The sequence below is a fragment of the Acomys russatus genome, chromosome 1, assembly GCF_903995435.1.
Source record: "Acomys russatus chromosome 1, mAcoRus1.1, whole genome shotgun sequence".
Taxonomy (NCBI): Eukaryota; Metazoa; Chordata; class Mammalia; order Rodentia; family Muridae; genus Acomys; species Acomys russatus.
In genome coordinates, this window is record NC_067137.1 from 21,772,037 (window position 1) to 21,787,391 (window position 15,355).

Genomic DNA, 15,355 nt, shown 5'->3' on the forward strand with positions numbered 1-15,355 from the left:
GAAGTTGTAGATGTTTCCTTGCCTTGGGGGTATGGACCATTCAAGGGGTGAGGGAACAGAAATAAAGGAATTAATTTCAATGACTCAGCATGGGGAGAGACGTTAGTTGGAAAAGAAAAATCATAAGCTGATATCACTGTGGGTGGTGGTTAGAGGCTTTTAATTGTTCTAACTCATTGCCTATTGTAAAAAAAAAAATGCCGTGAATAGTTCGTAGTGTAGTGAAAAAAACGTGTATATATTCATCTAAATGAAATGCATTCATCTCAAGTGCTTTGCATATAACCAAACACCAGTAGCGATCTAGTGAGCAACCGCCCTGTTAACATACCTCATGCCTTAAGAAAAATCTTCCTACTAAAAGTAAAAATCCCGAGTGTGAGGTTTCCTACTGGATTTAAAACTCAAGATTGAAATTACTTACTTTCAAACTTTCCATTAATTCAAATCTGATCATCCCTTTTTAAAAATTAAGTAGCAGCGACACATAGAAGCATAGGAAGACACCCATGTGTGGACATGTCGGTCCATCTGAGACTCAAACCTTCCCACACCGGAGTTCCTCCCCTGGAAGACGCACTGGGCCACTGGAGGAACAGGCTTTCCAGTGGCCTCGACGCTGGTCCATCCTTCTGCAGTTCCCCAAACTTCCTCTCCCTTAGCCACGAGATCCTGGTATGCTGGGAACAAGGCAATGTGACGAAACACTCACAGAGTAACTTACGTAGATCTCAAGTGCAGGTTACTACAAAGCGTTTGGAACCGAAGGCTTGCTTGGAGAGCTGCGGTTAATGCTGTGTTTCACTGAGTGTTCTGAACCTGGTTTTCACAGATGAAATTTTATTTCTATGAAATGGAATCGGGAACCCATTAAAATTTTATACACATGCTTATGCACTACTGTGTTTATCCGTTTTCATTCCCCTTGTCTCTGCTCCTGTGCTTTCATGTCCAGTTTGTCCCCGGTGGTGGCTGGGATTAAGCCGCTCTTCGGGGTAAAGTACTTTTGATACTCGCTAGGTACAAAGCATATCCAAGCACAGGGACCGCGCGTGCGCGCGTGTCCGTGTGTGTATATGTGCGCGCGCGTGTGTGTGTGCGCACGTGCCTGCGTGTGTGCGTGCATGCGCGTGCGTGTGTGCGTGTCTTTCTTCCCACCTTCTCCATTTTGTCCACTGCAGAAGCATCACTTTGAGTGTGGGAGAGCCATTATGTTCTATGCCAATCCCAAACAACTGGTCAGTTTCCATAAGGCAGTTATCTTGCCCTCGAATTGCTTCTGAACGTCTGAGGATTCTCTGGTATGCTCCGGGGACTAAGTTGTCCATAACTTCCCCAAACATTTCACATGAAACGTCCCTGAAGCTGAAAGACACGTACAACTGTGCAGATAACAGTTTAGGGGGAGGGGGAAACCGTTACCGGTTTCGGTTTGTGCCAGGCAAGTTTTGATGCAAAAAAAAGTCAAACAACCTTGTTCCAGCTCACAAACCACCCAGAGGGCTTCCAGGGTGTCACTTGGAAAAGCACTGTCCTAAAGGCTGATCCAGAGCAGCTGTCAGTAACTGAGAAAACAGCTCCCTTTTCCAACTGTAAAGTCACTAACCGACTAAGAGGGCAGTGTGTCACGTGGCTAAAGAGTTAACTCTTATTAATGGGGGGGGGGGCGGAGGACATGGATTCTTGACCTTTGCACCCTAAAAAGAACTTCAGATTCAGGTTGTGCCTTACTACCACTGATAATGGACTTGTTGCTTTTCTCTAAATCGTCTTTATTGGTATCAATGGTCAAACCTTCAAACCTGTATACATGGGTAAATAAACAACTCCACACTGAGCTGTGAGGACATCAAGATGTTTCATTGAAGTCGGTGTAACCCCCAGGTACCACCAATCGGGAATGCTGTCCACTAAATACTGCGCCAGCCATATGGCTGTGCCTCTCTATACAGATGCTGAACTCTAACGCATTCATTAGCCGTGATAGCAAGTTCCACTTAGAATGCGAACGGGCCCAATTAAGGTTTGCAAGAACCATGCTAATGAAACCATAAGCTAGTATAATTATTTGTATTCTCTATCTATAAGGAAAGACTCATAAAGGTCATGACTGGCCCACTGCTGACCTGGCAATTTGTGAGGAATGGCCAGCTTGTTACTATGTGACACCTCTGAATTATAACAAATCAAAAGATCTGGAGCAGCCATTTTTAAGGAGTATGTTCTGCTTAGCAGACAGGACTGGACTCTTGCACCAAGTGGGTGTCTGAGTCCTGGCTATTTGTAGTTAATCGACCTGGTGGTACCTCTGAAAAGGACAGTAAATGCTCCTGTCCCGCTACCCCTGGGAGAGCATACTCTGGGAACACAAGCAGCCCTCTCTCACTCAGGTAGCCCCAGTGCTCCGGGGATGATTATCAGGCTCCCCAATGGAGGCAGAGTTTCTCTGTATGTACCGCTTGTCATAACAATGACCACACAAATGCCATCTTTATGTCTCAAGAGAAGACTGTAAAGACTCTAAAGTCCCAGATGTTGAAGACAAGCACCACAGAAAAGAAGGTAGTTTGTCAATTTAAGGAAATCTTTTAAAATAGTCCTTTCCAAATAATATTAGGTGAACCCTAGGGCAGTAAAGTATTACATAATTCTAGGCTAATTTTATTATTTTAAAATGTGGGACTTAAAAACAATAAAAATAAAATAAAATAAAATGTGGGACTTTTCCATCCAAATCCACAATGTGCACAATTCTAGTGACTGGGCCATTTTGATGAGTTTTCTCCAGTAATACCGCAGGATTAAAAACCCCCATAAGCTTTACAGCCCTAAAAAAAACATGTGTATGAATTCACACTACTCCAAATGCATGCTTTCCACAAGATTCCCAACCCTATGTGAGGCACTGTCAATCTGTCCTTAGCTAATTTGTTTTGTTTTGTTTTGTTTTTAAATTTTTTGTTTTTTGGGGGTTTTTCGAGACAGGGTTTCTCTGTGTAACCTTGGCTGCCTGGATTCATTTTGTAGACCAGGCTGGCCTTGAACTCACAGAGATCCGCCTGCCTCTGCCTCCCAGGTGCTGGGATTAAAGGCGTGCGCCACCATGCCCAGCCTTGCTTTGTTTTTAATGAGTCCCTAAAGAACCCACAATTTGACTTTGCTAACTTCACGGCAGCAGATGGTTCCTGGTCCTGCGCACACACAGACACAAATCGGTGTCCCTGAACTCCCTGACGTGATGCCCTGATATAAAAGCGAATGCCTGAGAAACGATAGGAGGCCTGTTGCTAAGAGTCTGTTTGCGCTTGGTACTCAGAAGCAGGCACACTTCACTTTTAAGGCTTCCTTGAGTAGAGACTCCAGCTAAGCCAGAAATATGCGGAAAGGGTTGACAGGATTATGTAAAATTAGTGTGGTAGAATGAAAGCTCCATGAAGCAGGACAGAAAACTAAAGCCATCCCACTCTCTCTGCAGCATGATACAGGCAAAACCAGTGCACTGCCCTCGCATGCGACAATGTTGTGGCCAGGCTATGCCCAGAAAACTACAACCAAGGCCTGATTTTAGTTCCTTCCCAAACTCCGGTCTCGTAGCTCCTCCTCGGACAACTCTGCCTGCTCTCTCCTGCTCCGTGAAGGCCTCCCTGTCAACACCCACCCACAGTACCTACCACAAAACGTTCCTTTAGAGGTGTGCGCTAGAGATGAATTTTTTTAAAGGTTTTTCAAGACAGGGTTTCTCTGTGTAGCCTTGGCTGTCCTGGACTCGCTTTGTAGACCAGGCTGGCCTCGAACTCACAGCGATCCACCTGCCTCTGCCTCCCGAGTACTGGGATTAAAGACACGTGCTGCAACGCCCAGCTTAGAGGTAAATTCTTAATAAACTCACCTTCAGCCTGGGCAACTAGACTAGCAGGTCTCCCTATTACACTTGTGTAAGGAAGGCACTCCCCAGCAGAGATGAGTATCAGGTGGATAAAGTTTCAGATGTTTACGTCATGACTCCTGGTTCAGCACCCACCCCCTGCTTAACAAAGATGGAGCAAGCTGGGCACAAGTCTGGGGACTGAATTAGAGAGCGGCCACCCACCTGGGTGACCTGACTGGCTGGAACTTTCTCCTTTTAAAAAATTAAGGAATCCGGACATAGTTGACACAAACCTTTAATCCCAGCACTGAGGAGCCTGAGGCAGGAGGATCGTGAGCTACAGAGAAAGCTCATCTCAGAGAAGAAGTTCAGGGGGTGACCCATGGAAAATATGAAGGGTTTGGTCTCGAGGGTTCCTTCCAACTCTGAATTCTGTGATCTGGGAGACTTCACCTTGGTCAGGTAAACCCTAATGGCCATCCCATAATCTGCCGAGCATAGCTGTATCCTTTATCTTAGTAACTCAGATAATGAGTTCGGGGCTCAACCCTAGTGAGACCAATCATATGGAACCTTCACAGAGAATCAGCCTAGAATGGTCAGCATCCACTCACTTTTCTTCTTCCTAGTCAAAAACATAAAACCATTAGCAGAATGAAGTAGGCCCAGATGGCTTCCTGCAGGCCACACTGTGGGCAGGACTATCAGCCATGTCTGATGGCCACCATGCCCTCAGCATCACTCCACTCACAACTCTGATACTTGCTGCAGCCAGGGTCTGATTTCCCAAAAGAAAATACTAAAACTTCTATCTCTTGGAGTTGGCTGGTGAGGAAATGCCTGGTACCCTGGCAGTGCTCAGTTTGCTTTTCTTGGTGCCCACCCTCGAAGAGGGGCAGCAAAGTCGGGTGTGGGCCAGGTGTCTGCATAGGGAGATGGCCTAATTCTGGCATTCTTCAACAAGTGTCATTCAAGCACAGTGCTAATAGGCATTCAATGAGCCTTCCTAATTACCAAAGGACTGGAGGGTCCCTCCTTTCAGACTTATAGTCGCCTTTGGGTAACAAATGCTAAAAGCCTGCTTTCAATGACGTTCCTTTGTAGCTTGTCTGGAAATGGAAACTCCAAGCAGCCAACAACATCCCACAAAGGTAGGAAGATGAAGGCTGTAGAATTCTCTATAGCTTAGAATACCTGATATTTGGGATTTAAAAAAAAAAATTCAAACCTATTTCATTTTATTTTTTCAAAGTATTATTTATGTAGAGTTTCAAAGACCTCAAAAGAAGTCATTTAAAACACAGAAATTCTTTTTCTCTTGTACATGCCGATAAGCAGCTGGTAACAGCGATAAAAGAAATGACACTGAACGTGACAAGAGGGTTCCCTTTGTCACAGCAAGGTGCTCAAAGTGAGATCGCAAGCCTCTCAGGCAAGTTCTTAATTCCCTGAACTCCATTCCCTTCGAGGAAGAAAAAGGAGCATATGGGGGGGGGGGGCAGCCTTTTTTTCTAATACCTACAGCCTGCTGGGATCAAGACGCATGCACTTTCATCCGCACCCTGGGGTGAAGCACTTTCGTCTTTGGCAGTGCCCTTCTGCTCTGTCTCACACCAAAGCGAGGCCCGCTTCTCCTTTGCAAATCTGAGGCCTGCAACAGCTATCAAAATTCACTCTAAAATCCAGAGGGCGGGGGGGGGGGGGTTCCACATAAGAGGACTGTGACATTTAGCCTTCACAAGTAGCATCAGAGGCAGCCAATGTCATTGACAGGTGACTGAGTTTTAAGCTGGACCTCTGCGGTGACACCAGGGGGAGGACAAGAACAGCTTGAAGCTGTGGGTATCATTTTAAAATGGGTCGGTTTCACGTCGGTCCGATTTGATTTGTTACGTAAAAAATAATAATTAGCTCAGTGAGGCAAATGCACTCTGGCTGAAGCTGTGAAGAGTTCTATGAGGCTGAACAGATAGGGCTTAATTTCTGTCAGACTGACACCGACCAGGGACACGTAGCACCAGACGTTCAACCACCTAAGCTTCAGAAACGCCTGAGGTTCAAATTCAGCACCGGGCAGGCAGACTTCTGAGAGTAGTCCCTCTTTGATGTCATTGATCTAGCAGAAACAACTGGTAACTCGTCCAACCTTGAGCTCAGACTCCTCCTCCTCCTCCTCCCATCAGGCCATACACGTGCAGGTGTCGAGCTATGATACATTGATGTACGGGATCACCCAGGCCCCTAAGGCCAAACTTAGTCCACACTTGTGAGCATTTCTGCAACACTACTGGAGATTGCTAAAACAAGATTATATTAAACCATTAGCCTCACACACTCAAAATACCTTACACCCTCCTGGGCCCTCCTCAGCACACCACAACAATACACTTTCTTATTGGAAAAGTACAGTAATGCAGGTGATAGGACTCACCACGGATCTACTCAAGAGAGACAGTGAAAAAGATGAAAAGGGGAAATCCCCACCCCTTGGGGCTTCTCCCTCAAGGGAGAGTATGAGACAAAAAGTTTCCTTTCCATCAAACATAATGAAATCACATTTAATGGCAGAAACAAAGATCCATCTACTTTAATCTCCCTATATGTACTTCACCCCCCCCCCCGTACAAAGCAGTCACAAAAAATTTTAATAGAAAAAAGTCCTTTTTATTTTTTCCTAGAAAAAGGCACCATACCATACTGTAATGGAATCTTAACACATCCTGTAAGCATAACCTGGTCATCCCAGCCACACGGTTCATTAGAAACACCTTTTGTATAGTCAAGTGTCTTACACTGTAAATGAGGAATGATGTATCAAAGGACCTTAGTATGTTTTTATTAATAAATGTATTAGAAGTAAACACAATGAAGCAAAGTGCATAATCTACTTTTTAAACTTTCCTAGTGGCTTGCAATGTTGTAATATATACTCTATGTTTTTGTGTTAATTATTTAGGTAACTAATATCTAACCAATAGTTAAAATTACTCAGTGTTTCTCAATTAAAATAAGTCTAACATGTAATGGTTCTAGCCGTTGATCAATGAAATTTAAGTGCTAGTATCACAAATTCCAAACAGCCTCAAACTCTAAAATGAAACTATTTAGTATCCGATACCAATGTATACTCACGTTCATGGGATACAGTTTGCTTTTTCTCTCTCCATAAGAACCACACAGTACCATGACCTAAACTTTTGTCACATGGCAGACGGGAGCTGTCTCAGTGGCCGTTTTCTCCCCTCCTTCTCTCTACCACTCAGCATCTTTCCATCTCTTAGTGCTCTCCCAGGGTCTGGTGGTTTGAATGAGAATGGCCCTCACAGAGTCATGTGTTTCAACACTTGGTCCCCAACTGGTAGCACTTTTGAGGGAGGTTTAGGAAGTCCCGCCTTGTAGGAGGATATATGTCATGGGGGCAGGCTCTGAGGGCCTGATGTCTAATGGTACTGCCAGTTTGCTCTCTCTGCTGAAGATGGAGCCTTTAGCTTCCTGTCCCGCCCTGCATGCCTCCCTACCCAAATACAGCCTTTCCTCTCTAAGCTGCCATGGTCACGGTGTTTTATCACAGCAATAGAAAGGTGGCTGAGACATGGGGCACAGCCGGAATGCTGCATGTGAACCCTTGTCTCCTGCCTTCGTGTATCCAGTAAAATGACATTGTCTCGTGACCTAGTCTCTCAGTGTTGCCTCTCCGATGCCTCCAGTGCCTCTTTTTGTTCACTAGGCATTGCTGAGCGGTAGGCAGGTGCTGGGGACGGGTCTAGGTGTGAGGATAAAGCGGAGAACAAGGCAACCAACACGCACCCCTCATCCAGTGCAGGAAGTGAGATCTAAGCAGGAAGAAGTCTTTTGGAGAAAAGTGAAGCACCTGGGGGCATGAGAGGTGGAGGGGCGTGAGAAGCGGGGGTGGTGGGCGTGAGAGGTGGAGGGGCATGAGGGGGGTGGACGTGAGAGGTGGAGGGGCATGAGAAGGAGGTGGGCGTGAGAGGTGGAGGGGCATGAGAAGGGGGTGGGCGTGAGAGGTGGAGGGGCATGAGAAGGGGGTGGGCGTGAGAGGTGGAGGGGCATGAGGGGGGTAGACGTGAGAGGTGGAGGGGCATGAGAAGGGGGTGGGCATGAGAGGTGGAGGGGCATGAGAAGGGGGTGGGCGTGAGAGGTGGAGGGGCATGAGAAGGGGGGTGGGCATGAGAGGTGGAGGGGCATGAGAAGGGGGTGGGCGTGAGAGGTGGAGGGGCATGAGAAGGGGGGGGGCGTGAGGGGTGGAGGGGCATGAGAAGGGGGGGGTGGGCATGAGAGGTGGAGGGGCATGAGAAGGGGGGTGGGCATGAGAGGTGGAGGGGCATGAGAAGGGGGTGGGCATGAGAGGTGGAAGGGCATGAGAAGGGGGTGGGCGTGAGAGGTGGAGGGGCATGAAGGAGGTGGGCATGAGAGGTGAAGGGGCATGAGAAGGGGGTGGACGTGACAGGTGGAAGGGCATGAGGGGGGTGGACGTGAGAGGTGGAGGGGCATGAAGGAGGTGGGCATAAGAGGTGAAGGGGCATGAGGGGGTGGACGTGAGAGGTGGAGGGGCATGAGAAGGGGGTGGACGTGGGAAGTGGAGGGGCATGAAGGGGGTGGGCATGAGAGGTGGAGGGGCATGAGAAGGAGGGTGGGCGTGAGAGGTGGAAGGGCATGAGAAAGGGGGTGGGCATGAGAGGTGGAGGGGCATGAGAAGGAGGTGGGCGTGAGAAGTGGAGGGGCATGAAAAGGGGGTGGGCATGAGAGATGGAGGGTGTGAGAAGGGGGTGGGCGTGAGAGGGGGTGGGTGTGAGAGGGGGTGGGCGTGAGACAGGGGTGGGTGTGAGAGATGAAGGGGCATGAGAAGGGGGTGGGCGTGAGAGGTGGAGGGGCTTGAGAAGAGGGGGGTGAGGGGGCAGGACGGGCAGAAGGCACTCTGGAAACTTCCCAAGAGTCCACTGTCTGCATCTACTTTGGCTTATAAAGGAATCAGTTGAAATACAACATTTTTAACACTTAAAAATCTCTCCTCCCCCCAAATTACTCTGAGATATAACACAGCATTCTAGCAAAGGGGGAAAAGAAGACATTAGGCTTTTTAACCAAAACTCCAAGTGTCCCATCCTGCTCTGGGTAAATACAGGGCCATTATGCACTCATGCACTCATGCAGCTGTGATTGCCTGATGGAACCAGCATAGTGAGGGAGGGGTCACATGACACCGCTCCCGCCCCCCCCCCCACCCGCAGAGGAACTCTAGGTGGTTGAGGCTGCTTGGGGAGGAAGAGTCAGCTTTCTCCAAGAGGGTGGCTTGGGGAAACTGTGTTCTAATAGATGGGCCTACACACACACACACACACACACACACACACACACATACACACATGAGCAGTGCGAATTAGAATTAGTGAGTTATTAAAAAAATAAATAAGTAAATGATGTTGCAAGTGGGACGTGGAGAGGGGAGACTGAGATGCGCTACAAGTAGGGAGTCGGGGGGGGGGGGATGTGATCTAAATACATCGCATACATGCATGGAAATCTCAAATAAGAAGTCAAGCCCAGCACTGACGACCTTTAAGAGTCTTTATTGTAAGGACAGGACAAATCTGAGCCATAACGACGGGGGGGGGGGGGGGAGCTCAGAGCACACAGACCCCGACACACAGGAGAGAACTGCACATGGGGTAAATGACACAACAGCGCCCCAACAGCTTCCCTTTTTATTAGTATTCAAGAAGTGAGCCTGAATGGCATTTAATAAGCAAAGCACAAAGAAAACGCCTGACTCGCACATGTAGCATACACAAGCATATACACTATATGGATTTAATAATCCCCATCTAAACCTGAAGAGAACAACCGGGTTTTGACCTCAAAACCAAGGTCAGTGGCAGCACTGCTGTCTCTCACATACAGAGCTGAGGACTTAACAGGCAGAACTACAGACTCCCAGGCCGCTGGAGTTGTGGATCTCATACTATGGTATAAATAGCTTTTAAGAAATCATCTATATAATAAAATAAGTTCACTTTTGAACTGCAGCAGTCATTTTCTTCAATCAATAAAAATATTCCTTGATTATAAAGCAGCTTGAATTTGCAAATATATTTCAGGAAAATAACTCTATTTGAAATACCACACTTTTTTTTTTTTTAAAAAGGCAACAAAGTGACTGGATTTGGAGTTTAAGATATGTTGCAAAACAGTCCAGCATAGTGTATTTCTAAGCACAAAGCAAGTCCTATTCCGAGGGAAACTTTTAATTTCATAAAGCAAACTATTCCAATATTTGTGTGGTAGTTTCAAGTCTAAATATTTACAACAGTGAATGAATTTTTACACACAACAGGACAGAAACTTCAATATATGTACACAAGACACATGTGTGACATTATTACATCCCAAGACAATGAACACATCTGGGCCATTCTGCAGCTGGGTAGCAGACACAACTCAGCAGCTACCGCCAACCCCCACCCCCACCCCAAGCCCAGACACCATCAACGGCCACACGGATAACACACCCTGCCCAACACATTTTAATTTACTCTATTCTGTGAAATATATATATTTTTTAAGTTTTTCATATCCCAGGAGGAAATGAAGGCAGTCTCAAAAAGCAAAAAGATGAAAGTGCATCACGTTTCAAAAGTGCTGTGCGTGTGCCGGGAACATACAACGTTAGGTAAGTGTGCAAAAGAAGTTCTGCCTTGAGTTCATAAATGTAACTGCAAGTCTCTTGTAGTACGTACAGACGGGGCAGCCTAGCAGCAGAAAGGAAACCTGAGCACGCACTGCGTACGGAGGCACGCACTGCGTACGGAGGCACGCACTGAGTCAGGAGACCCACGTTCACTCTCAGCTGTTAACCAAGCAGTCAGCGGTTCTGGGGAGGGCAATTCCGTCTCTGTGGTCGTCAACGGGTACAAGGCGGAGCCAGGTACCACACAATGCCGCCCTTGCTCCTCCCGATTCTCACTGTTCACAGGGGCCTTTCCCCAAGGGTGAGTGAGCTCACTAAAAACACAAAAGACCCACCAGCTATCTAGTGCCTGCCTTAGGAACTGCTTAGTAACAGACCACAGACAGAAAGGAACATTCCAGAACACTTGGACAGAAAACAGGTCATGTGAACATCATGAAGCCGGTGAAAACTTTCACTCTGTGAAGAACGTAACACCATGTGCAAAAATGAAGCTGAATGGCAAAGTAATTATACCACATACGCTTAGTAGCTTTTTTTTTTTTTTTTTTTTAAAGTCTCAGAATTTTCTTGGGACCTAACGTTTTAAAAAGTGCTTATTTTGAAATTATTTTCAAAAGAACTGTGGCCCTCAGAGTGCATACCTGTGTTCCTTTGGAGCTTTGTTTGTTTGTTTGTTTGTTTTAAATGAAAATTACTGTATTTTCAGTTTTTACATAAACCCTTTGTCGTAGACCCTACTTTGCATCCAGCACATAGACACATTCACAAGAGCCTTCGGTGGTGGTTCAGCAGCTCTCCTCAACGAGCTTTGACCCATTAATCCCTCGGTAGGTCACTCGGCTCGGTCTAACCAGCACGCCATAGTTTGGCTTACAGGTGAAATAGCGCTTGTCACCCACGGCACCGTCGTTTTTCCCTTTGGCACTTCGGAGCTCCAGTCCAAGCCAGATGCCTGAGGCAAAGTCCGTGGGACCCACGTACCTAACCGTAGCCATTTCGTTAGAGCTGGTGAGCAGGACCTGAGAGCCCTCGTGCAGCTTCGTGGGCCCCTCGAGGCCACCCGTGGTGGAACTGCTCCAGCTGCGGCGCAGGGTGGTCCTGGTCCTGTCCGGAAGGAAAAGCAAGAACTGGACTTAGGTACTGGAGCCATGGACGCACTGTCCGTGTCCGTTCCTGCTGCCGCCTCCACATTCATTCAATTCACAAAAGAAAAAAGCTTATGGTGGTAACTTATTTTGTTTTATTTTTGAGTGATGAGGCATTAGATGTTTTTATTTGCTTTCACTTTTCTATTCCTAGGAGGAATCTAAATTACAGGTGGAAGGCTTGTTCCGAATGGCCTTCCTTTTAATTTTTCTATTGTCACAAGATAATGTCCACTAATGTCACCGTTTCTCCTTAATTAAATGCAAAAGGCAATTTCCCTTCATACAGTTAAAGGTCATTTGGATTCTTTATTTTTGGGATTATAATTTTTAAAATTGGAACTAGCAGTATTAGGAATATACTTCCAATTTCTAAAAGTTTTTCTCTTTTGGATCTTTTGGACCCTACAATTTATAAAAATATATATTCACACACACACACGAGAGAGAGAGAGAGAGAGAGAGAGAGAATGTCAGTAAACAATCAGGAAATATACAATATACATAACTTTAATGTCCATATGTTAAAGGAAACATATTTTGAATGCAATTTCCCATTAAAATATTTCTTTATATGAAAATAAAACCTAAAACTTTGGATAATAAAATTTAGGTAAAGATACAGGTCTTTCCCATGGCCTCCAGCTACCCTTCCCTTCTGCTACCACAGAGGGCCTGGCCAGACTGAATAGCATCCCTGTCCTTCTGCGACACACATCTCCTACGATGTAGGTACCTCTTAGCACCTGCCTCCTATGGACTGGAACAAAGCAGGCCTAAGACCATACTGCACCCCAAGGGCCCCTTCCCTCCCCACACTGCGCCCCCTAGGGCACCTTCCCCTCTCCATACTGCCCCAGGGCCCCCTTCCCTCCCCATACTGCCCCCTGGGCCCCCTACCTTACCCATACTGCCCCCTAGGCCCCTCCCCTCCCATACTGCTCCCAGGGGCCCCTACCCTCCCCATACTGCCCCCTGGGCTCTTCCCCTCCCCATACTACCCCTGGGCCCCCTCCCCTACCCATACTGCCCCCAGGGCCCCCTCCTTTACCCATTCTGCCCCTCAGAGCTCTCTCCACTGTCCACACCTCACAACTCTCTCTGTCCACAGGAGGCAGCTGACTTGATATTCACAACAGCAACTTTACCTGGACCTTACTGCCTTTCCACTCAGAACCATCCAGATGGCTACTTAGGTCATGCCGAGGGAACCTGGAGTCTTCCCTTCCCGTGCCCACTGCAGACTCAAGTAAGGCTGAGGCATTGCTACCAAACTGTCTAAGATCTTACTATAAAGAGAGAGGTTCTACTAATTTTGCCTTTTGTTTTATTTTCTACACTTTTAAGAGATTCATTCGCCATGTGTCTGGGTGTATCATATGTGCATTAGTACATGGTCCGCTGAAAGAAGCATGGGTGTTTTCCACACTTTACACTTATTCTTTTGAAGCCATTCTCATCCTGAACCTAGAACTCATGTGGCTGGAAGTCAGCGAGTCCCAGCCATCCTCCTGTCTCCACTTACCTTAGAGGTGGGGTTATAGGGTTTCCTGACATACCTGACTTGTGTGGGTGTGAGGCTTAAACTCCTCTTTTCATGACTGTGAAGCAAAGCTACAGTGGCTCTTAACCACTGAGCAATCTCTCCAGCCACCCACCCTCCCCCCGCTGTGGTTCTTTTACCCGACCCCCACTCGACCCCCGGTGCGCTACAGTTTTAAATATGCTGTCACACACAGTGTCTCGGGTGTTTCTATTAGGCACCCAGTAAAAAAGGAAGAGGATGTAAAATTTATACTGAGAACACCAGGGGTCAAAGACTTCTCTGAGCCACACCTTCCACAAAGTGAAGGAACTGTAATCTAAAAATACTTTTAGAGCCCACCATGGTACACGTGTAACTAAAATGCTCAGGAGGTTGCAAATGATCATGCGTTCAAGTACAACTTCAGCTACATAGTGAGATCTGGGCCAGCCTGGGCTATATGGTGAAATCCTTCCTTAAACCAGAAACTAAGGAGCCAGGCATGGCAGCCAGTGTCTGTAATACTCCAGTCAGGGGGCACAAGTAGAAGGATCAGGAGTTCAAGGCCAGCCTTGGCAATATGAAGAACTATTTCAAAAACTGAAAGAGGGGTAAAAGGAAGAGAGGAAGTGAATAAAATAAAAACATTCACAGTTATTTATCACATCAAATGCATAATGTAATACACAAAAACAAATTTCTACTGAATGCACAAAGGAACATAGGAGTTCTGCTCCTACACAAAAGCATCCGCTCGTTCACTCTCCAAATTCACAACCAAATGGATGCTTTTTGCAACCTGACAAAGCTGTTGAAATTTTTCAGGAAAATAATGCTAGTAAGTTGTATTTTCTGAACACTCACCTTGTGCCCACTGCCTCATGTACACAGTCTCAGCCTCACACAAACCAGGAGCTGTTCTCTATGTTTGCTCCGAAGGTATCATTTATTTTCATATAAATAATTAAAAATCAGTAGCACCATCCTGATCAGTCATCATCAACTCACTTTGTGACATAGATTCCTCCAGGCAAACACCAGCATACCAGCAAGCTCTGCAGAGCCATCCAACCGGCACACTGCCGAGTCCTGCCAGACTTCACTACAGCCAGTGCCCACGTCTCACGTGCCTGAGATAGGTAATCGGAAAACACTGCGCTCTCACGCTCCAGAAGCACTGTATGTTTTCAACAAAAGCCTATTTCCAGCCAGGACTTGAAGCAGTATATTAAGTGGAAGGGCAAAGTGGGCACCCTTGTCTTCTTGTGCGAGTGGGAATATTTCATGCTTTTTCTTCATTTAATAGGACGGTGGCTGTCTGTCATGTGTAGTCTTTATTATCTGAGAAATGTTGCCTCTGTGCCTAGTCTCCCCAGAGTGTTCATAACAAACAGTTCTGGATGTTTAACTGAAATGAACAAGTCTAACTCTCTACAGATGACATGATACTGTGCGTGACAGACCCCAAAGACACTACCAGGAAATACCCAGAGACGACCAACACTCTAAGCAAGGTCATAGGTTAGAAATTAGCACACCCACACTAACATCCTATAAAGACAGCCTGGGAAAGAGATCATGGAAGCAATCGCATCCATCACAGTCAGCAAACAGACAAACCTGGAATCAAGCTAACCGAGAAAGTCACACACACACACACACACACACACATTGCAACCCTTTACAAGACTGGAAGAGACAGACTGACGATGGAGAGAGCTCTCAAGCTCATGGATTGGTAGGATCACTACTGTGGAAACAGCTATCCTACCCAAAGTAATCTACAGATTCAGCATAATCCACATAGAAATTCCAGTGCAACTCTAAACAGAAACTGAAAAAACAATCTTAAAATCAATATGGAAATACAAAAGAGCGCAGATATCCAAACAACCGTAAGTAATAAAAGCTCTGCTGGAGGGATCACCATCCCTGACTTCAAACTACCCTAGAGAGCCGTAGTAAAACCGCCCAGTATGGCATGAAGCCAGGCACCTGAGCAGGTAAGTAGAGCCAGGACCCAAACATAACCAAGCCCTGTACCTACAGCCACCTGGTTTTATTTTTACAAAGACACAAAATACACATTGGAGGAAAGACAGTATCGT

At 46.5% G+C, this 15,355-nt stretch overlaps 1 protein-coding gene across 1 annotated transcript in view; it reads right to left on the bottom strand.

Annotated features, from left to right (window-relative positions):
* Positions 1-11,248: 11,248 nt before the first annotated feature.
* Positions 11,249-15,355, bottom strand: part of Clip4 (CAP-Gly domain containing linker protein family member 4) — a 66,189-nt gene continuing 62,082 nt past the window's right edge. The window contains exon 16 of the mRNA XM_051170000.1: positions 11,249-11,681. Within this exon, the coding sequence (XP_051025957.1) occupies positions 11,363-11,681 (319 nt within the window). The 3' untranslated portion in view covers positions 11,249-11,362. The remainder of the gene's footprint in view (positions 11,682-15,355) is intronic.